We start from the raw sequence: 23,823 nt of genomic DNA, 5'->3' as shown, positions 1-23,823 counted from the left end.
TACCTTAGAGTATTCAGAGAAGTTCTTCGAATGCCGCTGCACCTGAGTTTCATAATCGGACGCCGAGGCAAAATATGAAATTCCACCTGTATCACTTCAACGTTCGTCTTTCCACAATTAAGCTTTAAAGGGAAGTTTTGGAAGATTTCTTGGAGGCCTATGACTTCTATAGACAAAATTTTTAGAACGATTTAAAGCATTCAGGCTGTATACGGTGGACCCAAAGGAACGATTAATGAAAATAAATATTTATTATATATTTATTAATTTTTTACTTCCACATTCATTTAACATCACAAACACATTCAATTAAATGGTTTAAAATATCTATAAATAAAAGAGTCCACGACGATTCATTAAGATTACTATTAGTCTAAGCGATAAACTAGAAGGAAAATTAAGCTAAATTCCACTTTTATAGCGTTTGGTTTTCAATAGAAAAGTTCGCGTTAGTTACAAAGTTTCAGAGGATAAACCTACTGTGTTCGCATCGTTTGTGTAAACTAAACTTTTGCACTTATGGTTTAATTGTTCCATTTGCAATAGATCTTTTTAAATGTTGATCTTTTGGCATCGAAATGTAACTGGTTTCTTCGAGGACAAAGACGCGAGCCGAAATTATCTTAGAACAATGATGGGTAATTGCAATTTTATAACGAACTGAAGAGACGCTGTAGGAAAGAGAATTATCTTCACTAAATAACGATTTAGTGAATCGCGAGGAGTTGTATACGATGATCATAGAAATGGCTCTAGTAACCTGTGTTTCTTTTATTATCTTGTATATGATATGGTAATATCTCGTTTTATATAAGGCTCCTTTTCCCCCTATTACTTTTTTGCATTACCAGTGTATGTGTATGTGAAGCTTTACTGGCCAATTAATTTTTTTCTTTGCGTCTGAGAAGCAAACTAATTAATTAAAATACTCTTGTGATCTCTGGCAGAGACCTGCGCTGTGGAACATGTCTGCGTAGTGCATGCAGCATAATGCCAATAGGCCAATTATAAAAACAACACACACCCATTACTCACAAAAAATGTATGCGAAATGAAATGAAAAAGTTCGTTGGTAATATATATTATGTCTATTTCCATATCTGTCTTCGTCTTAAACTTAAAGATCAACGAAGTATGTGTCGCACAACAGGCTGATTACTTGTCTATTAATTTTAACACAAAACACATACAGAAATCTGTGGCTAAAATTTAAAAGTCGTAGTGCTACTAGGTTTTATTGTATGTATATTGTAGATATATTGTTGATTAGCCTGTGTGCGGGTGATTATTGACCATGGCGATGCTTTACTAAGTTTCCTTATAAACACTGTATATCAATAGGATTACGTATTCATAAATAAATTCTAGAAAAGTGATTTGTAATACCATAACTACTTACAGTAGCCCTAGAGGTGCCGCTATCCAGACTACTCTGTGACGAAATAGAGGGCGTGCGGGCGAGCCTCGCGTGCGGAAGTGACGTAGCAGTTCGAGTTTCACTTAACGGTTGAATGCGACAGTGCTCCTTTGGTATCAGCATTTCCTGTGGGCGAAAGTGAAAGTATATATTTTTGACAAAATATAGGTAACTATTTTTATGAGTGTTTGTGAAGTTGTATGAAAAGTAGACGTAAATAGTTCATCAATAATGCCACCAAGTTTTCAGGAGTAAAATGTTCATTTAGCCTAGTCTTGCTCATCTCGAAACAAACTTATGTTTTAGTATAAATATAACGCATATTTTACCAGAATAACGTTAAAGATAAGTACAAGATTTCATTTACCATCTCTTTCAAAAATAAGAATTAAATCGATTATAACCACTTCACCCAAGTAGATGTACAGATTGATGAAAAGCTTAGTATAGCCTTTACCTAACTTCCGTATTGAGAACGTGATCCGGACGAAATTTCGATATTCATGCCTCACTTAATGCTCGGAACTGAAAATCATTGTTTACGGATATGACAGAAACCGGTGATCTTTACGAATGTATCTCGAAAATTCGGCGTTAAGTATTTCTTGTGTTGTATATAACATATATATAATAAATATATGTATATGTTATATACAACACGATATATGTTATATAAATATATGCTTAGCGAATTTTAATGCGATAATTTATTCTTATAAGTGGTGGAAATCTATCACAAAGTGCTGCAAGCATGCTATGTAATCAATACGAAGAATGTGTAATGATGAGAAAACAGTCCTTATAAAGAAACATATACAAAACTAGCAGACTCGGTCAAGCGTTACTGTGGCTAAGGTTTTTGTTATATTACATAGTAGTCAACTATTCAAGGGAAACGGTGACAGACCTTATGTAACTATACGCCATCTGTTAGAATTGTATCAATAATAATAAAAAAATAATTTACAATACAATAAAATTGCGACTATAATCAAAGATCTAAGCTATCCTATCTCTTAAGTTGGACCTGCGAGACTGCTCACGGTGTGCCAATTTAATTTAAAATCGGTTTAGTAGTTTAGGAGTCCATCGCGGACAAACATTGACAGGAGACTATATATTATATTAAGATGAGTTTGTGTGACAAACAAATTTTCCTAATTCCTATGCTTTATAAACTTATAATTAAGTGTTATGTCTGTTTAAGTAATAATTTATATTTATAGGCTTTCCGTTCCTCACAAAAACAGGGGTGTGAAAGCAAAGCCGACGAAGCAAGTTCTAAATAACAATTTTATTCTAGGTTTCAGCGAAACAACAATTTTATTACCAAAGATAAAAACTAACCAATCAGGAAAATTTACTCGAAGTTGTTTTCCTGGGTACAATAGTAAAAACACGTCAGTATTAAGTGCCTTGAATGGAGAGACATCATCATACTTTTAAGAACCAATAAAATTTTATTCAAATACCTGTCAGAATATATTACCTTATTACATTAACTGGAATTTGGAATAGTGTGGAAAAACCAGGTGCTTTTTAAAGCGTAGTAGACACGACTCAGGGCAAGGATACTCGCTTCCAGCCCGCAAAAGCCTACTAAATTATACTACTCTGTTTCGATAAGGTTAACTAGAATTTAGGTGTTATTTAATTTGACTTTTATATATACAATCAATGAAAAACACTGCTAAAATTATATAAACATTATAAGTGTTAACCAAATTGTAAAGAGAATTTATTTCACTAGAAAACGTAAGAATTTTAAAACGTTAAGGAGATGTATATAGTGCAAGTAACAATTCTACAATAATCGCTGGTATAAACATCCTTCAACGTTGGTTGTCTTGCCATGAATACCTGAGTTTGCGGTTGTGAGATATTACACTTGAATAATATATTATAAAGTACATAACAGGGCAATAATGTCTAAGATACAATAGATGAAATTAGATCTATCACAGAAAGCAAATAAATTGTATATTGATAGTATTTATTGATTTGCAAAAAATACATAGAATATGTAGAGCTAAATATATACTTTCATGTTTAGAATACCCTACCAAACCTTGCTGATAAATGATTTAAGACTCATAGAGAACGAGTAAAATTGTTGAAAATTGGGAAGCCAAGGAAGAAAGTAGAATAAGTGCTGTGGAAATGAGAGCGTTAAGAATGTGTGGTGTAATGGTGGATAAGCAAAAGTTAGATACGTGAGCAGTGTGTCTTAAAAGAGAACGTCGTGTCAAGGATGCGAAAGAGAATGCTTAGGTGGTTTGGTCATGTATAACGGATGAATAAAAAAACGGTTAACAAGTAAGGTATACGTATACACGGCAACCGTGGATACTGAAGTCGGGTTGGATAGCCCTTGTCTGTAACAGAAGCAAATCCAGGAGGTGCTAGAGAAGAGACAAGATAAAAGATTTTGTCTTTTATTGACATAACTTTTACACTATTTGTATTATTATGTATTTTTACAGCGGTGATTTTTTTTCACATTCAACACCTTTTGTCCTCAGTTACCGTGACCACGCACGCTATTAAGCACGCGAAACGTCGGAAAAATAAAAAATAATGTTAAATAAATTTATAATAATACATAGCTTCAATCCGGTAAAAAAGTGTTTTCTTTAAAAGTTAAAAGATCCTGTTACCGAGTAGCATGCATGGTGACTGTCATGAAAGTGGATGAAGCAAGAATGATGAGATGTTAGAACCTTAGCAATTGGAGATGCGTTGTTTCTGTCTAACCCTTCGAGAAAAAGCGTTAATATATAAATAAATATTAATTACTGCTATTGAAGGAATGTGTTATATTATTTGCTATACATACACTGGGGCTCCCATGTGACTTGTCATCACCGTAGCTGTCAGTCGAGTTATGACTCTGTCCGCTGCTGGCACTCGAAGTACGTTCCCTGGCGGCCCGTGCCCATGATTCAAGCCGTTTTTGGGCTGCCCACACACTTTGGGGGCCTAAACCACTCATTTTTACCGTTATCTTAACAGTTAATACATTATTGCTTTTTCACTAAATACTTCAAATCCGAAAATATGTTTCTATTTAGGTCGGTATTCGTTGTTAGATTGTTTAAATAGGCTAAAACATTGTTTTATAAGAATGAGAGCTATTCATGCGTCTATCAGAATAATTGAGACAAATACAACAATAGAAATGCGGGTAATTAATCCTTTTCGATCCACATAATTATATGTTAATTGTTTAAAATAATTTTCAGGTAAATTATCTATTAATATAGTATATCATGATATGGTTAGAATAGATATATTTTACGTCATTTATATAAGAGTAAGCGATACTCCTAATGTTACGAATGAAATGGGATAAGTTGTTATATAATGTGGGATAAAGTTTAAAGTCTATTCAAACGAGTAAGGCAAAACCGGATTCACTAATGTAATTGTATAAACTCATTGCAACAACTGGGCAATCGCTAAAACCATTTAACATTTCAATTGTTCATCGTTCGCGTAATTTGCTTTATTGTAGCAAATACCTAGGTAAAACTGGAAATGTTTTGAAAATGGAAAACATCTGAATGTAGAAAGTTGCCAATACTTATGTTCATTATAAAATTTACTCGCGTTAGGTTCATTTTCACGTGTAACAAGAGTTTTAGATTTGCCGCCAATTCACAAAAATAAATGACAAAAAATGCAATATTCTACATTAGGTTACCAAAAAGTTCTAAAATTGAATTTAAAAAAAGAGTTTTCATTAGCAATGTTTCTAATTGGCCAGTTCTAATTATTTTCAGTGTTACCCACGTATAAGTAGAAAACCCTACATTTTACAATTTTTAACCTTTTAAACTTAACCACTGAAGTGTTTTCGAACCAATTCTAAGACTTAGATTCCTTCAAAAAAAGAGAGTAGCATTTCTTAGAAGGTCCGGAAAGTCTTTGCGAGCCCTTTGGTGACCAACGTGAGTGACTGTCAGCGGTATTGCATTAAAAATGTCAATTCAATTTTAGTTTGTTTTTTTAAATGAAATCGTGTTGCCTCGCATAATTGCGTCACAAGGCAAGCAGAGAGATACAAATACAGTATTGTAAAAACTGATCCCAATTATGTATTTTGACTCCACGGGATTACAAGGTTGCGACAGCCATACTGATATCGAGAGAACTATTTACATGGAACTTTCATAGAAAAACGTCTTTATCGCTGTTGTTATAGAAAGTTTCATAATAAGGTCGCCGTTCGTTAATACATAACGTTAATAAAAATAGGTTTTTTGCGCTTAAACCACTGACTATGAAGTCATAGATTAAGCCTTTAAAATATGTCTATTATCAACTGTCTAAAAACTGTTAAAATATGTCTATTGCAAATAAACATTTAAGCTAACATTTAAACTAGGTATGAAACTGACACTGACACCATTATAAAGAAAATAATCTGCGTTAAATCTTAATTATTTACCTAATTTAAGATTAATTATCCAACTAAATACTCCTTCTTAATCCGTATTTCGGTCTGTCTGTTATTATAAACAACTTACGAACTGGCTTTAGCGGAATTTAGCATTTTATTAAGACAACGACCAAAAGTTTTAAGCTCCGGGCTTCGTTTGTATGCGGGTTATATTTGTTTTTCCCTATAATAAGGACTACAATAATATTAATTGAATAATAGAAGGTGAAACTATATTTATTTATATACCTTATTAAGATTAAGTAAATTCTTTTTATTTAATTATTATTGTATAATTATTACTTAGGACTTGAAAGGCTTCAACATTATATTAAGTGCTATGTGTGTTAACAAATTTTGTGATAAAATTAATATTGCTTTTCCCGACTGCTATGATGTAAGAACTTCTAAAAAGGCTTTAATAGTCGTCTGAAGTGTTTCGTAAATATAAAGATTATAAAACTTTTGGTGACTGAAAAGCCTGATAAACATGCTATAATATGTTTGAGACCGATAAATAGGCTTATAATCGTATATAAAAAAGAGTCTTTTCAACCAACCAACATGGTAATAAAAATGTAGGTAATAAAAGATGGTAAACACTGTAATAATAGCTTTGGGCAGCCTATCGATGGCGCCAGAGCGGCTGTCAAAAGTAAGAACCAAATACTACATTAAACTTCATACAAGGTTATTATTTTCCAATGTAATTGTTCCAGTGGAAATTATTAAATACCCACATGGCTGATGACGTCAATTAACGCCCAAAACCAATAACCTATCTCAATCCATTTTTGTCCATCTGAGGTAGACATGTTAATACAAAAATGATAAAAGTGTGCCTACAACCAATCGACGGATTGTAATAGCCATCTGTCTGTATATGACGGTGACAGTTCAACTGTGCCAATATCTTATCTTAAGATTTTCACTTACACCAGTTTTTAAAATAATTAAAAAGCTATTTTATATGTTTTAAACATAGACATGTTTATATTATTTGTACCTTTTTTATTTACTTAATTTGGATTATATCAATTATCAAATATGTGTAAACAGCGAAAAGATTGGACTCTATCCGTCAAAAACGGATTGTCTTCGTAGGGTTTTGCTTATTGGGATGCAGATAGGAGATCGATCGACTGTCACGGTCTGATACAATAATAAATCCACAATCTCAGATTGAAAACAATCTGTTCAAGTGGCAGTCTCCACCTGACCACGATTGCTGTAAAGCGAAACCACAATTTATGGAAACAATGTTTGAAATTCGCGAATAAAATTACACCATCGTTTCGCCCTTCGTTTCATATTTAAAGCCCTTGATTTTTTCAGATTTCGAGAATAAAAGAAAAGCACGTTTTGAAAATGAAGACGAGAATTCTCATTAAAACCCAAGTATGCTTAGATGGTACATTTCAATAATACTCTGGTATCGAAATGAGACGGTCACAATTGTAATAATTTCATATTGGATATCATGAACAAAAGAACAGCATACGAGATAAAATATGAATGTATTTAATGACATACGAATGATAAAATATGAATGTCTACCTGAAATAACTTCGGCCTAAGTAAATATGAGGTGTGTTTGTTTATTTTTGGGCTCATTAGAGTAAAATGATTACTACGAGCTTTGGATCGACATTTTAATATGTACGTTATTACATAGAGATTCTGATTTATTATTAGTTATGCATAAATGTTTTTATTGATGCTCAATGTCCCGTAAAATATAGGAGTCACATTTCTGTGTCTATGTTAACCCTTCCGTGGCGACAACCTAAATTTGTCATGTTAGAAATCGCACCAGGATATCTGAATTATACGCTATATAAAAACAGAAGTGGAATATGATTTGGATCACAGATTTTAATCTTAATTCAACCCAATCTGGTACGCAAAACTTTTAAGGAAAAATCCTATTTTTTTCCAATTTAGCGATAGATTTTTATTTATTTATTTAGTAACACTTCGTTGCATTAAAATATTAAACATAATTTAATGAAAAGCAACTGGCGGCCTTATCGCTTTCGAGCGATTCCTTCCAGACAACCACTGTGAGTAAAGAAAAAAAGACATGGATTAAATTAGAGAAGTGAAAAAATACATATTACAAATAAAATAAGATGATAATTTTAATAAATAATATTTAATTAAAATCGTAGATTTAACATATATAACATTGAAATGAACACGAGAAATGACCTTTAATCGCTAGACAGAAACACAGGGCCTCAGACGATGCGTGGGCGCTGCGCCTACTACGATTTACGATGTCTGTCAGTTGTAGGCGTTTGTTTGTATTCTATAGCAAACTGCATATCAGTTGTAATTAAAACTTTTAGATTAAAAATAATTTGAAAATGAAACGTTCTTGTTTTAAAAGCTTTTGAAAAAGCTGGTATGGTTTTGTAAAAAAACACGTATTAACAGTGGATCGATCACTAGTGTTCGTTAAATAATTCGTTAAATGATATTATAAATCTTCATGTTTGAAGCAGGCGTGTGTTTTCATCGAACTGTTAAAGACACTAAGCATTTAGCGAGGCGAAAAACGGGGCGTATATCTTAGAGGCTGGGCCAGTATGGGCTAACTGTTGCGCGCTGAACCTTTGAGATTATCTCGCCAGATAGCGAATTTATTTAAATAAGCACTTAGCAATTTGCCGGACTTGATTCCATTTGCGAACGTTGATTGCAATCTTCTTAAAGCCGAGATACAAGTACTACGTATTTTACTTTTGCACCGACGTAATATGAAATTTATATCAAATTTTCTGATAGACATTTACGCGTATATACAGCTACCTATAGATTTATTGAGCACGGAATTGGAAGATTAACAGCACTATTTCTGACACTGGAGCGAAGCCGCGCGGTGTGCACCGCGGCTCGCGCAAACTGACGTGACGCCCGGGGCTCTCCTGACTTGCCTCCCTCGACCTTCCCCGGCCACAGGGTAGAACAAGCAGTAATTCAAGTGCTTAAGATCGTATCTTATTTCACTACGTTTACGATATGAGGAAATGTTATATAAATCTGTCATTGACTTTCCAAAGGTTATGTAGATATTCACTGTGGGCAATATAAACTGTGCCTCGTATTGCGCTATAAATTCAGTTTCGAATGTGGCCAGCCGTATAATTGTTCCAGGTCGCTGGCAATACTTTGAATTTAATTGTGCACTTTCATTTGCGTGCATTGGTCTCTAAAAGATGGTCATGAAAAATCTATTTTCGATATCTTAATTGATTGATCTTAAAAGTACACAACTTACATTTATTTATGAGCAAATAAATGTTCCAAATTCAAAATAATTAAAAAGTTAAAAAAAAAACCTTTTTTATATTTTAGGTATTAAGTGTTCTGGTGGTCGTATCTCAAGCATATCCTAAGTATGGTCGCGGTACTAGGTGGCTAGGGCGGGCGGTTCACGTCGTCTTTCTGAGCAACAGGTTCAGAAGGTCATACGGAGCGCCTTGGGAATACAAACACCTTTTATAAGACGTACTCATGTCTGCGGCTGAGATACTAAAATCCAAGTTTCAGTATGATTTTATATATTCACGAGAAAGTTTCGGAGAGCTCTTCACAAGATGTTTTGTTTGTAGATTTAAAATTCTCTAAGTTTATTTAATACTTTGTAATATTATCAAATAACTAATACCTGTACATGTAATAATTTATTCTAGCGTAATTTTAAACCAAATAATAATTATCTTGTGGTAGCTTAATAAAATCTCTTAACGCTTACAAGAATAAAATGTTCGTTAAAAGTGACGGGAAAACATAAATCTGTCTAAAGCTTCCTTGCTACAGCTTGAATTTATTATAATAAAAATGAACACTTTCAAAAGGATTTCGCTACGGACGGGCCTTAAAACCAGAATTAACGTACAAATGCAACTTACACAATGGATTTTGTATTTTACTACGAAGGCTTGGTACTTTTTAGCTATAGTTTTGAAACTATAAAAAAAAAGAAAATACGTTTGTTTTGAACATAAGATCATCAAGGTATCACTTATTCCACGTCATTAAGTTCGAACCTGTAGGCATCCCTACTATACTTGTCAAGTCACCACTGACATTACGAGACTAGTGTAATATGTATAGAAGTTTTCGATTTTGATTAGTACTCTACTACTTTTTTGACTCTATAAACTAAAACAGTTTAGTATTTGCAGTAGAATAAAGAGCACTTGTTGCAAAAAAGATGTTTGCATATTATTCTGCCTTGACAAAGGGAGAATATCAGTTAGACCAACAAGTATTATTATTATAGCCCTTAAGGCACTATATAATAGGTTGGGGAAAATGTTTTAGTGCATTTTTAAAAACATTCACAATATTTTTTTAATATAGTCTATTAACATTAACTAAACAACTAAAACTTTACCTTTTTTTTCGAATTTCTTCCTTAGATTTACTCATTTTGACTGTATGAAAAACAAATTACAATCACACATTTTCCTTATTTGAATTTGGAATTACCTTCTTGAAAGTCTAAACTTTTAATGATGCCAAAACCAGCCAGATACAAATAGTATAGCCAAAGAGATTTGATTACAAGTTCATATATACTATAATGCGAAAAGACTTTTTCTTTTACTTAATATTTGTGATTTGTTGATTGAATAAAAATTGGGCGTCTATGGACTTGTGCTTCGATTTCTAGTGTAAGATTTAAAGTTATGCATGTCTGTCTCTAGTTAAAAACGTATTAGATTTACAATACGGAAGTCAAAGTTACTCTAAAAATTAAATTTCGAGTCTATCCAAGTCGAGACTAGTCCAGTATTGTCTAGATTTAGTCTTAATCTAACCATAGCCTTGTCTTCCTTGAACAGCTAGTAAAACCGTTTCAAAGCTATGATTTGAAAAGAGCAATACAGCAAAAGAAATATTAAATATTTTTTTACCTAAAGGACGTGCGTCAAAATCTACTTACTCTCTGTGTGTCTTGCATTTGATCTCCAAAAAGTGAATGTATGTCAGTCACAATGCGTAAGTTTTTTTATTGCATCTGACTTTTCTTAGACATCATAGAAAAGTACAATTCTAGCCTAACATACGACAAGTAATTTAAGTCTATACAAATTTACTATAAAGTATAATTAATAAAGGAATTGTCCAATAACACTACAGAATGGAAAACACTCTGTTGTTGTTTTCTATATTTTGTAATTCTATCTTATTCATATTAGTAACACAATGTACAGAAACAGAAGAATTGTCTGTCATGCCATTTAACGGGAATTTACGTGTAATAAATGATAGAATGATGAACTACAGTTCAGTATAGTACACCATATGTAGTTATGTATAAAACCTACCTTTGTTTGCATTCGCCTCCCTTATGTGTACACATTTACTACTAAAGCATAGTTATATGGATATAATGTATATAGATGTTGCTAACTACGTGTGTGTGCCTTAAATAACCAAAAACTCTTTTTTGCTTCGTATTTATTTATAGTTCATGAAAAGACAATTCTAACGTAGGCATACAAAAATAGGTTGAACAGGCTCGTTACTAACTTAGAGAGAAGTAAAAAAGGGAAGTCAATATATTATTAAATTAACTGACTTGTTAAATACATCTGACATTGCCTGGATGTATCCATATCATTAGTTAGAAGATAAAATAAAGTGAATATGATAGTTAGTTTATACTTTGCAGTCACAACAATTTTAAATAAATCAAGTATATTTTTTATTTAAAATTGCTGACGTGATGTTAAGTCCTCAATACCATAGGGCTCGCCAGTGCGATGTCGGTCTTTGAGGAAATGGTAAGCCTTGTTCTTTAAGGATCCTAAGTCGAATTGTTTCGGAAATATGTACTTCAAGATCATCACGATTACCTACGTGATAATTAAGACGGCGTAATTAAGCGTTCCAAACCTCTTTCTTTACGTCTAATGTAAATCTGATCGAAAACAGCTTTAATTGTCCCTTTGAGATTTTTATTGGCACCCGTAGTTACATTTTAAATTCAATTAAATTTCTCCAAAGTACTTACGATATAGTTAGGGCATCTGAGATATTCCATTTAAACCCTTTACTTTGCCTGTCCCCTTGAAAACTATTTGTTCAAGTTTAATGATAAAACCTCAGATTGGTAAAGGCTTTTTGAAGTAGGAAATCGAGAACTCGGTTCCAATGCTTCTTTTTTTTTTATAGAACAGGGGGCAAACGGTTTGACAGTGTTACACTTGGTTAAAATATTTAAAATCTACAATAAGGACATCGACGGGACTATTCATATTTGGTCGTAAAAACCGATAGTCGTAACAACCAATGACGTTGACATTATGTGTATACGGACTTATTAATATACACACGTATAAAAAAAATATTTATTTCATATGAAAATTATAATAAAAATTATTAATTATACGAGAAACAAACATGGCTATTTGGTATCAACAATTTTTCAAAATTAAAAGAAATTTCGCACCAACGTTTAAAAACCTGTAGGAATTTATTCTAGATATTGTGAGAAAAATGCTATAAGCCGCTACTTTTCCAATATAGTGGAAACGATAAGATACGATGTGGCATGTGTAAAGGGCATATAAAAACATTTTCTAAGAGAAAATTAAAATTTGTGAAATAAGGCTTTAAAAACTGGAAAATTTTTGAAAGTTGAGAAGGTAAATTGAAAAGTACGTTTTACATTTTTTTTTTCGAAACATAGCATATATGAATTAGACCTACATTTTTTGCAAACCCTACATATATTGTCCAGGCCATTTTAAGCATTAACAAATATATAATGAATGTTGCGGCCACATGAACTTTGATATTTGCTATTTAGGTACGGCAATTATCGCGTGGCTTTCGGCTTTCACTGCGGGATTACAACTATAATGAAAATGTCATCTAAATACGTAAATATAAGGACCGACTCCGCTAGACACACTTTGCAAGCAGACTATATTTATAATAAATAAAATAGGCTGCGTCATACCTCACCGTCTACTTGCAATCTATAAACACGACTAAAGGAGTGGCTTATGAACACGCCCTATGCAGTGTTAGAGCTGCTTCTGAGACCTAATATGTAATTACACACTTTATTCATTCACTCACCGACTCACTCATTCACTCACTCACACATTTGCACCCACACTCATGCTCTCAGGCGTGTTGATAACGGTTTAAAAAAAATAAGGTTAAATAATGTAATTATTTTAAGTAATTAAGAATTAAGTTTGTTTATGGAAGAGCTAGGAACAGGTATTTTTTACTTAAAAGGGTTTCCAAATCTTACACCGAGGAATGAAAATGTAACTACTTAAAATGAATAAACACTTTTTTTATATCAAGTAGCGCTACCTTCATATCACATATGTTCATTGATATTTAATATATTTAGATAAGAATATATATTCACTATACGATAAAATGTATACACCATTTGCTTAAATTTTACGCCGCAGCCGTTCTCAAATTCCACATTAACAGTATGTTTTAGTGAACTCTATCTACGAGTATCTAACTTAAACGTTCAAGAAGGAAAGAAGAAAAGAAACATTTGTTGACACTAACAGGTTAACATAATAATAAAGAAAGATAAAACTAAATATAACAACTCACTTAGTACGCTCGCTATGGACACTCGGGCAAGTTTGTGACCACAGCGCTTTCAGGGACATCATTAAGTAAATAAGGCGTAATAATAGGATTATTATTTACACTACATAAGGTCTTAGAACGTTTCTATAAACCAAGTTTATCGAAAAGTTCTTACTTGTCCCCTGGTCAGCATCGGTGCCTGACAAATGTCGTTGATATTTGGTTTCAAGACGAATTTTTTAATGACCTTACCGTAAAAGACTTCTGCGGTTCAAGGCAGCATAGAATCGCATGAAAATATAAATTGTTTAAGTTATACATATATGTATAACATAAACAATTAGGTATGTACGAGTATCAGTATAGTGTAATAACTTAGCTAAATAATTCTCGAGTTCGGTGACGTTTGTAGGCTTTCACCAGAATTTATAATCAAAGTAAATAATTAATAATGTTTTCTTGAGCTCAAAGGACACTCTAGAAACTAGTAATAAGGAGAATTAATATTAAATTTGGGAGGTATTTATAACGTCCATTTAAAATTAGTCTTATGCGGTTCGAGAGTTATGCCTTTGTATCTCGGCGCTTTATAACTTGTTTCTATGCAATATTAATTCAGTGTACCGGAGTTCAGTATTATTATTTAATCGAAATTTTTATAAATAATGTAATAAATAAAGTTACAACGTTAATTATTATTATTTAATTATAATCAGCATAATGGGAACCACAAAACACACACATTACACACTTAAAACCTACAATGTTCCTAAAAAATTGTTTGTTATTTGTTATTTTTTATTATTATTATTTTGTGTGTTTCTGTGTGTGTGTTTTGTTAGTAATAAATGTTATGTCATATCTGTCTATGAAAAAATGCGAACTTTTAAAACGTTACACATAAAGTGCGTAGGTATATAAACGCAATATTTATGTGTGATTTTTAAAATATTTAAGAAATAACAGATTAATAAGAAACCTACAGAAGGTTTCACACATTGATCAATGTTATTTTAAGTCTTATATTTATATAAAATGCGTTAAGTCCATCTGACATTGAGAGTGTCCATGTGTGGCGGTATCACTTAACATCAGATGAGCCTCCTGCCCGTTTGCCCCCTGTTCTATGAAAAAAAAATGTAATCCGAATACAAAATGCATTTAACACGTGATACACTACTGTATAAGATGGATATCGGAGTAACAGTAACATGACGTGGAGTAATGTACACACCGGATCCAGAGACAAGTTGTTATTGATTGATGAGCTAAAGGAAGATATTGACATCAAATATGGATCGGTTTCTGTGGAAATTGTTAAGTAATAAGTAGTCTGCCATATCGTCTACACAGAATTTGTTATTTCTTTATTCACACTCCGTTGCATTAAAGAATAAAACACAATTTACAAAAAATATAAGTGATCTCCTTCAGACAACCCTAGTAAGGGAAAAACTAAAAAAAGAAATATGAGTAAACTGCAAGAAGTGCATATCCAAATGTGATATGAGAAGAAAAATTTGAAGCTTAATCTAAATAAAGACAAAAAATAATAAAACAGAATGTTTCCTTAAACATGATATTTAACAAAACTTTGAAATTTTACGCCTTCCTACAATTTTCTGCGTCCTATACCTAAAGTCTTACTTTGGTAACTTATTCAATATTTTGATATTTTACCTAATCATATTATGTTTATATAGTCGGTATCTATTCTTAAACTTTAGCGTTTTTGCTGTTTGTATATCCAAGCTCCAATTATAACCTAATCTCAGGAGTTTTTATAGTTATAATAATTGGAACCCGCAAGGAAAGCGGAATCGTGGCCCTCCCGAGCAGACCTGGCAGCAATGAAATCCGAAAAGACTTGGAGCGAGGTGAAATACGATGCTCAAGACAGAACGCAATGGAGACTTGCGAATACAATGCGGACGCCCGTCTAGGGCATAACATTATGCAAATTAAGGTAAGATTAATTAGCTAATAGCACCATTTTAGATTCACATATAACAAATGTTCGATAAATTCGAACCACCCAAGACAAGCTTATTAGAAAACCCTCTCAGAAACTTTAAAACGTACTTGCGCATAATGACAGCTTTATGCTTCTAGTTTTATAACCACAACTTTATGGAACGCATTTGAACGGTTTTATTTTATCGTCTTTTCTCGTTATAAATTTATATTACCGGAGAATGTAAATGTTTTATTGATCGATATGGCTATTTTTGAAGTGGTAACCCCAATTCGTATTGATAGTGTAATAGCTGCATTTTTGAGACCCTTTGTCTTAATTCTTCTCTACATCCCTAATGCACTGACATCAGCTGAGGAGAGTGATATGGCGGTAGCAAGTCAACGTATCGGTTATAGCTTTTCAAGACACGCAACATTCGGTAATTAATACTCCGAAAAAAAGAGCTGTTAAATTTCTTACCAGAAACATGGCTATTAAAAGGAATGGTTCTTGCCAGTGCTTACTCCCCCTATGCCTTTGCTATGTAAAATTAAAATTTAAAGCTTTTATTTCTTTTTTGTAATATGGACGTTCATTATCAAACATACAATAATCATACAAACATACAACATCGTGTCAGGCAAAAGTCTTAACCTTGTAGCATACAAGTAAGTTATCAAGAAAACAGACACAGAAATGTGTTTGCACCAGTATACTGTTCTTTTATACTGTTTAGTTTAAATTTATTTCAAGAGCTATCACTTGATATCGCGTAGTTAATTGGCTAAACTTGGTAGTTTTATATGACGATATAACTCCGTACGAAATAATAATTGAATTTTAAACTTTATTAAAACGAAATTCTTTGGGCATCTTTTAGGTAGAGATTTACAAGAGGATTAGTGGAAAAAAGTTTAGAAATTACACAAGTAGACATAAAGACCTTTACATTATACATTCATTATGTAATAGATACGATAAATCACATCACACTGACTTTTTAAGAAAAGTTTTATTAATATATTCTATGAGATATATTTGCAGGAAGTCAGGCAACAGCCTATGTAATACACAATGTATATGTATATGTAAAAAATAACTCTATTTCAAAAAAAAGGAAAGAAAAAAGCTAAAGTTAATTATAAAAATAGAAAAGAAATACTAACTTCCAAACACATCAGGAATGTGCCCAACTGAGCTTTAAGTTGCTGTCACCAGCAACACCTAATATCAGTAGGCCCATACGACTTAATTTTTTTATAGAACAGGTGGCAAACGTGACGAAAACTAGGAGTGAACTCAACACTTATACTAAACAAAAATCTTAACAATTAAAATTAATAAAAATAAAACTGTTCAATTATTAAAAACAGCATTTTATAATCAATTGATGCTGAATTTAAAATTTGTTTACAAGAACACAATCGTGTCCTAAACGGCGCCTCTAAATTAATATAATCATAGAATAACCAATAAAAAATCACACACTACACTACATATAAACATAAGAAATAAATTAAGAGAAACAAATTTACAATTAAAAAATATAGCTCATTATAATTAATAGAACTTTTGTCACTAAAGGGATAATGAAAATGGTAACATATGTAATTCGTTAACTAATGAAATGAAATATGTGCCCTTTTTAGAAGGCTTTACTACAAGGTGTATAATGTTACCTTACGTAATATTTACTCTACATAATAATGCGGACATTTTATTAGATTTCTCACGTCATTGCGGAATAAGGTCAACTAACCTCTGAGATTTGGAGGTCCTTGGTTATTATAGATATTTGGAGCCTGTTGAACGCGGCAACAAGTGCTGCATCGATCAGGGTGACGCACGAACGCCTCCCCCTCCCCTGCGTCCCTCGCTCCCCAAATGATTCAAATTACGAAAGCAATTTAATTATTCATGGAAAATGTTTGCAACTCCTTCCTTCTTGTAATAGTTTTTAATTTCGTACAATTTTTCGTGCTTATCGTTAATTCGAAGACTCTAACGAAATAGAAAGTGTTTAACTTGACTTGATTGCGTAAGAAGATTTTATAATAAAAGTAATTTAGAAAAATACTAATTTATTCCTTTACTATATTTACCTATATTGTACATAGCCAATCCAGAAATTCGTGGATATGTATCAAAAATAAATTGTTTCCTAAGAAGAAATATAATAAATAAAAAAAAAAAGTGTCGAGACGTCAAGAGTTAAACAAACAAAATTTATTAAATTATATTTCTTGTGTAGTCTAAATTACTGGTAACGATTTATTTTATATAGAAATTTCAATATGAATATTGTTTTAACTTTTTATATCGTATCAGGGCAATGACTTTAAGACGAAGCTTTGTTGAAAGTCCATTTTTAAAACAAAAGACAATCATATCTTTAATACTTGACATAAGATACCAGCAGACAGACATCTAAACATAGTTTACTATTCAGTACCGTCTGCATCGTGTTATTACTTGCTAGTTGTTATTACTACGTTGATAACAAACGTTGTAAGTAAATTCCATTTGCCGTTCACTACACAATTACTCGCTGGCAAAAAGCCATTATAAAAGTAAAAGAAAAATAGATACTTTATTACACAGTAAAAAAGTATTTACAGTTGAAAGAGAGAGTCTCTTCCATTTGACAATTGACTTAATGAATTATACATACAATTTCATAGTGAAAGTGGAAGTTAAATAATATCTCTACCTTCGTATATGTGTGTATAGCAAATAAACTCATTCTCTTTTGCACCTAAAACATAATAACCCAGCGGCAACCCTATAGGTCTTGACAACAGATTGCATCTGTATGGTATTTTCATTTATAGTCTATAGATAAGTTGTGGTCTTTGTGTATACAGATTTTTTGACGAATTATTGCGCATATAGAAAACCAATTCTATTGATGCAATGCTGTGATTCGGAGGCATCACCTGTTTGAATAGAGAGTAAGGAGACTCAAACTGAGGGGGGAAGTATTATTTGAGTCTATCGCGTATCGCATTTACAAAGATAGAAAGACGCAGCCGGGGATATTATTTTAGGAAATAATTCAATTGAAGATTCCGTATAAACATTCAAAATATTATTGTATAAAATTAGGACATGATGAGGATATTGGTTGTTCCATTGAATGAAAAACGAAAAAAATTACATATGCAATTTTTTTTATATAAAAGGGGAGGCAAGCGAGCCTGCGGGACGCCCAAAAAGGCAGTCATCGCAGCCTATAGACTCTTATTTTTAGTAGATGCGTTGCCGGCCTTTAAAGGAGGAGTACGTATACGAGTAATATTTCGATTTAAAACATAATCAATATTCACGCAGTTCCTAACACGGCGCCATCTTTGTCCTAGGAAGAGAGTCCCCATCAGTCGGCTCTCAAATGTTTTCCTTCAAAATATTCTTCGAGATGTCGCTTTACACAAGGACAACTTAAATAGTACAACACATTTAATACATTGAGTATAAAGATGGCATTAATGCAAATAAATTGTAAAATTCCTTGTTTCTATAAATCTACAATTTTACACAGCCTATATCGTAGCTGGAACATTTCAAATCAGTCTGTTTTCGAAGGACTGTTGCAAAAAATTAAACCGGTGTCCTCAGGGCGATAACAATAGTAATTAGTTTTTTTTATTGAATTTTTCACCTTATATAATTGACATAAATATAAATTACAAATTAAATAAACATACGAGAAGAAGGTTTTTAATTGACTATGTATGTTCTATGTACGTTATGTAGTTTGTTTATTTAAAAACGACCTTTCTGATAATGCCCTGCTCTTATGGTTACATCAGATTATGTATTTATGTATGTGTAGGTATATGGAAAAATAAAGGAAATTGAAAAATATAACAACTTAAAGCAATTTATATAGGTACATAAGTCGCAATTCAATCGAATTATCGGCTATTTTATTAACTTCACCAAATAACGAAAATATTTATCATTTAAACATTGAACAAATCTTAAACGAGTCAAGAACAAAGAATAAGTTATAACTGGATTGTCAAAGTTGCTCATTTTGTCGCATGGCACTGCTCCCTGGGGAAATATGACCGAAATTTCGTCTGATAGATATTAAGAATTTCCTTAGTTTTTATAAAAGGTTATAGGCTTGTGTGTTATCATATATTATTAAGCTATCATTTTGAAACCTCTGGGTAGATTTTGTCTGTTTGTATGAAAAGTGTACCTAGGAAAGTATTATACTCTTATATATCGGAAAGTGAAATTTCGTCTACTTCGCATGTAGTTAACAATTGATACAATACAATACAAATATCCCTTTGCAGGATTAAGGTGCTGTAAGGCGAGATTTTCATCTCAAATATAATTCATATATATTGTGTCAACTATTATGAGCTGTTTTCTTTAAGTAAAAAATTAAATGCCAGCATTGGAAGTACACAATCGTGGGCGCGAGGTCATATTAACTTTGTTTCTTCCGACTTCTAAGACGGAAATAATTTTTCCTTATCAACGTAACATTTGCGGCTTACGTTCGCTTTTTGCAATTTTGATTTTTCATTTATATAAATAATACGTAAAGGATTCTATTTGTGATTCGGTTTATTAAATTTTACTTATCGATTCATTTTAATATAGATTCATATCAAGTTTCATAGCATTATAAAACATTTGACAAAAATTGTAGTCGCTTCTTAAGCCATTACGCGGTAAAATTGCTACTGCCCAAATTGAAGAAAAAAAAATTATACGTACTGCGTCCTCTAGAAACATATACGTCATCAGATTTTAGGTTTCAATTTGTCCCTTAAAGATCGCTTATTCCATACAAGTATCTCAAGCAAACATTAAACATTTAACTGCTACTCACATTTGGACTAACTTCCATAGGCGCCAGCGATGGCTTCTCAAGTTTTTTCGGGCGTCGAAATATGAACAGCAAAACGGCAATTATAAGAACAGTTCCGGCACCCAACATCGCTCCCAAAATACCGCTCCAAACATTTCCCATTCCTTCACGTGCAATCCTTGCTTCAGGCTTCGCAACATTATTAACAATTTTTCTGGTAGCACCTTCTTTCCAATCTCTATGATATTCATCCATTACGTAGTCACTGTCGTCCCAAGGTGCCTCACTAAACACGTACCCTGCCCACAACTTATCTGAAGATAACAAAATTATACTATAGAACAACATCGATCGTATACTGCCACGATAAACCTCATTTATTGTTATGGAACTTAGGCATAGTATGTTTAAAAAAGGATCCTTTTTATGAAATTAGATAGTCAAAAACTATAGACGGTTCGGATGATCAGCTTAATATGAGCTAAAGGTCATTACATTATGCAGATTGTAGTCATCATAAATACGGTGTGAAATGTTGTAAAAGCAATTTTACACGGTTATTTGATTTGCTTAATTGCTATGCAAACATCAACAGATTGTAAAAACATGCGCATAGAAAATATTCATTAAAAATCAAATAGCTGCTAAGTCTTCATTAGTCAAAAGGCAATGATGATACAGTACAATGTAATGTACTAACATTCATTTGTTTTTAAATCAATCTTAAAATGCAATAAACTGACACGGTGGAAGTGTTCCATATGGCACCCTCGCAATCGTTAAATACGGAAGCAATTATTAATTGATAATAACCATATTATTGAATAAAATTCTTACCCATCAGCTGTTTAGTTTTTTTCCTCTGCTTTAATTTTAATGTTGGGCGGGCGGCTGGGCGCGCGTCTGCTCTGGGCGGCGTCGTCTTATCATTAGCGCGACTTGTTTACTTCGGTCTGTCACAGTGAATATAATCAAGGCAGTAACTTCAATCCATAACTCGTTTGATTAACGGCCACTGTCCCCAGTCTTCTAAGGGTTTTTCTATTGTCAGTATATGTAATAATACTACGCCGTATTTAACAAACTTCTATATTCGACTGTATTTACATACATCAACGTCTTAGTGGCGGAGCTACGTGTAGGTTTCAATAAGAAAGATATTACAATGTTCCCTTATGTTTTATTACATAAATGCTGAGGCCCATAACAGGCCGGAAACAATCTTTAAAATCAGATGAACCGTCTGCCCCTTTTCTATAAAAAAATGAAGGTTTCATTACACCGGCTCATTTAAAAAAATCGCCTTAAAGGGCGTGGAATAGGTACTTTATAGCTAGGACCGTATGTGATTACACGTGTATATTATGCCTGTAAGAGTAATAATACTGCCATGCGACATACTGTGGCTGCGATCTGTCCCGATGTAGACATTATTGCATCGACCTAATCGAGTAATACCATTCATTTAGTTACGTTAGCGTGGACGTCTACTAAAAGCTTGTAAGGATGAGTTCATTGTTATTCAGAGTTGATTTTCAGTGTCATCCGTTTACTTTGGAGCGTCGAGATTACTTTAGACGCTGTTTTTCAGATATTCACTCTCGCTTCTGTTTGTTTGTATTGGAAGTGGTGGCCTTTGCATGCCTATATATATGGCGGACTGTGCGAATTTTTATAATTAATGTACCTTATTGTACCACTATCTCAATTAAACGATTTATTTCATTTCTTATGGCACAGAAACTCATGTATTTCTTTATGTCTATGATCGACGTTTTTTTAATGGGTTCAAACTTAAGATACTGCTAAAATAATCTATGATTATGCATGTATGGATTTGAACATGAATTCTGCGTTTCCTTCTTTTATGTGAAAATAATTTAAGGAAACATTTCAACGTGGAAATTATATCTCTACACAATTCGGCTTTTTCTATGTAGATTTCTATTAACCCTTTTTGGACCCAACAGTTCAGTGAGCAATAAGTGCTCGTGCGTGTATACACCTTTACAATAATGCTTATAAATAACGTAAATGTTATTTAAACTTCTGGATTATAAAGGTATGTTTGGATAGATGGTTTGTTTTTCATTTAGGTATGTATAAAATTTCAGTTATTTTTCATGTGTTTCCAACTGATAAAAATCTTTAGAGGTTTTATAATCGCTAATTTGCAGTCATGGTAACCCTATTCAGAAAGTGCTACTGACAGTCCAGATAGCACAGTAAGAGTTGACAAAATAACAAGAACAACTAAAACTCTTTCCACTGATAGGGACATTTAGGGCCCATTGTGTCCTTAATTGTCCCTATCATTGTTTTATAATTTTAATAAACATCTTTTTGTCCTAGGCGCAACAGAAAGCCGTGAAGTGCAGAGGCTGTTTCAGCGCAGAGGAATCAGTCACTCACGTAGTCCTGGAATACTGGTCTAGGCTGGCTTAGTAAGCCAGTCCACCAACCTTTAACCTGCAGGGCCCTAAAGAAAACATAAGAACGTACTCCTGAACTTATTTATAAATCGACAGTCCTTATTCTCTAAAAACGTGTTATTGTTATTACTTTTTAAAGATATATTAGACTAGACCTAAAACTGTAAACACCTAGAAAGAAATTTAGCAAAAATTTGAGCCAATACTGCTAATAAGCATTACCATGGAAATTGTCGGTGTTGGTTAAGGTGTATTTGTAACTTTTTACAACACAAGTTTGTAAATTATAATGTTTCAAAATCAATCATGTTTTCCGTAAAATGTCTGTAGATCATTTTCTGATCTGAATCTTAGTTTAGCAGGTACACGTCATACAAACTAGATGGCGCTGCACAAATGAAACACCAAATTCACTATTTCTATATTTTATTAAAACTCTATGTACAAGTACAAACTAATATAACAGTATATACATTTTATAACAAGCTTTATTACTCTTAAACATTTTTATTATCGTCTTTTTTGTTAAAAGGATAGTCTTGCCTATATCTTGCAATACCCAGAGACACAAATGCTGAAAAAAAATATTGCATTATTCACATACTTATTTTTACTTATAAACATAATAGTGGTATACTTAGGTTTAAAGACATTTATTCTCATAATAGACATTAGTCACTTACATGAGAACACTTATATGCTGACGTTAGAATTTGAAAAAAAACTTTCATTTCTGTAGATTGGGATCACTCAATAGATGGTCTTTTAATCTTAATTTAAATATTGCTAGGCTGCCTGCACTTAATTAATATCAGACTGGTAGACTCAGTACTATAGGAGAAACATAAGAAAATAAATATATTTATATTTTTATTAATTGGCCCTGATTTAAGAGCTGGAATTAAATCGTCACTGTAGAATGATAACCAGTTATGTCCAAAACCATTAATTTTTCAAGTCATTTCACTGGTATAATTTCGTTTCCTGTAATGTTTGGTTCTCTGGTCGCACAGGTTATCATTCTACAGTGTTGAAATATAAACCAAGGACCATTAAATTTTTGTTATTGACATACATACATGTACATTATGTTACTGTAATATGATATTCAAATATAAATACTATATATTGATATAAATTCTTTTATTTCTTTTT

General features: G+C 32.5%; 1 protein-coding gene across 4 annotated transcripts in view; it reads right to left on the bottom strand.

Moving 5' to 3' along the window:
* LOC110994525 (synaptotagmin-5) overlaps nucleotides 1-21,151 on the bottom strand; it is a 30,372-nt gene extending 9,221 nt beyond the window's left edge. Inside the window, exons 1-3 of one of the 4 annotated variants that reach the window (XM_022261208.2) lie at nucleotides 21,074-21,151; nucleotides 20,258-20,550; nucleotides 1,400-1,543 (exon numbers count right to left, since the gene is read on the bottom strand). In XM_022261208.2, coding sequence (XP_022116900.2) covers nucleotides 1,400-1,543; nucleotides 20,258-20,550; nucleotides 21,074-21,077 — 441 coding nt within the window. In that variant the 5' untranslated portion in view covers nucleotides 21,078-21,151. Of the gene's footprint in view, nucleotides 1-1,399; nucleotides 1,544-4,253; nucleotides 4,559-20,257; nucleotides 20,722-21,073 lie in introns of those variants that run through there. The other 3 variants (XM_045632278.1, XM_045632277.1, XM_022261210.2) reach the window with 3 other exon arrangements.
* Between the last annotated feature and the right edge of the window lie 2,672 nt (nucleotides 21,152-23,823).

Source organism: Pieris rapae, chromosome 18 (genome assembly GCF_905147795.1).
Source record: "Pieris rapae chromosome 18, ilPieRapa1.1, whole genome shotgun sequence".
NCBI classification, from domain to species: domain Eukaryota; kingdom Metazoa; phylum Arthropoda; class Insecta; order Lepidoptera; family Pieridae; genus Pieris; species Pieris rapae.
Note: the sequence above shows the minus strand (reverse complement) of the source record. Positions and strands in the feature narration are given on the sequence as shown.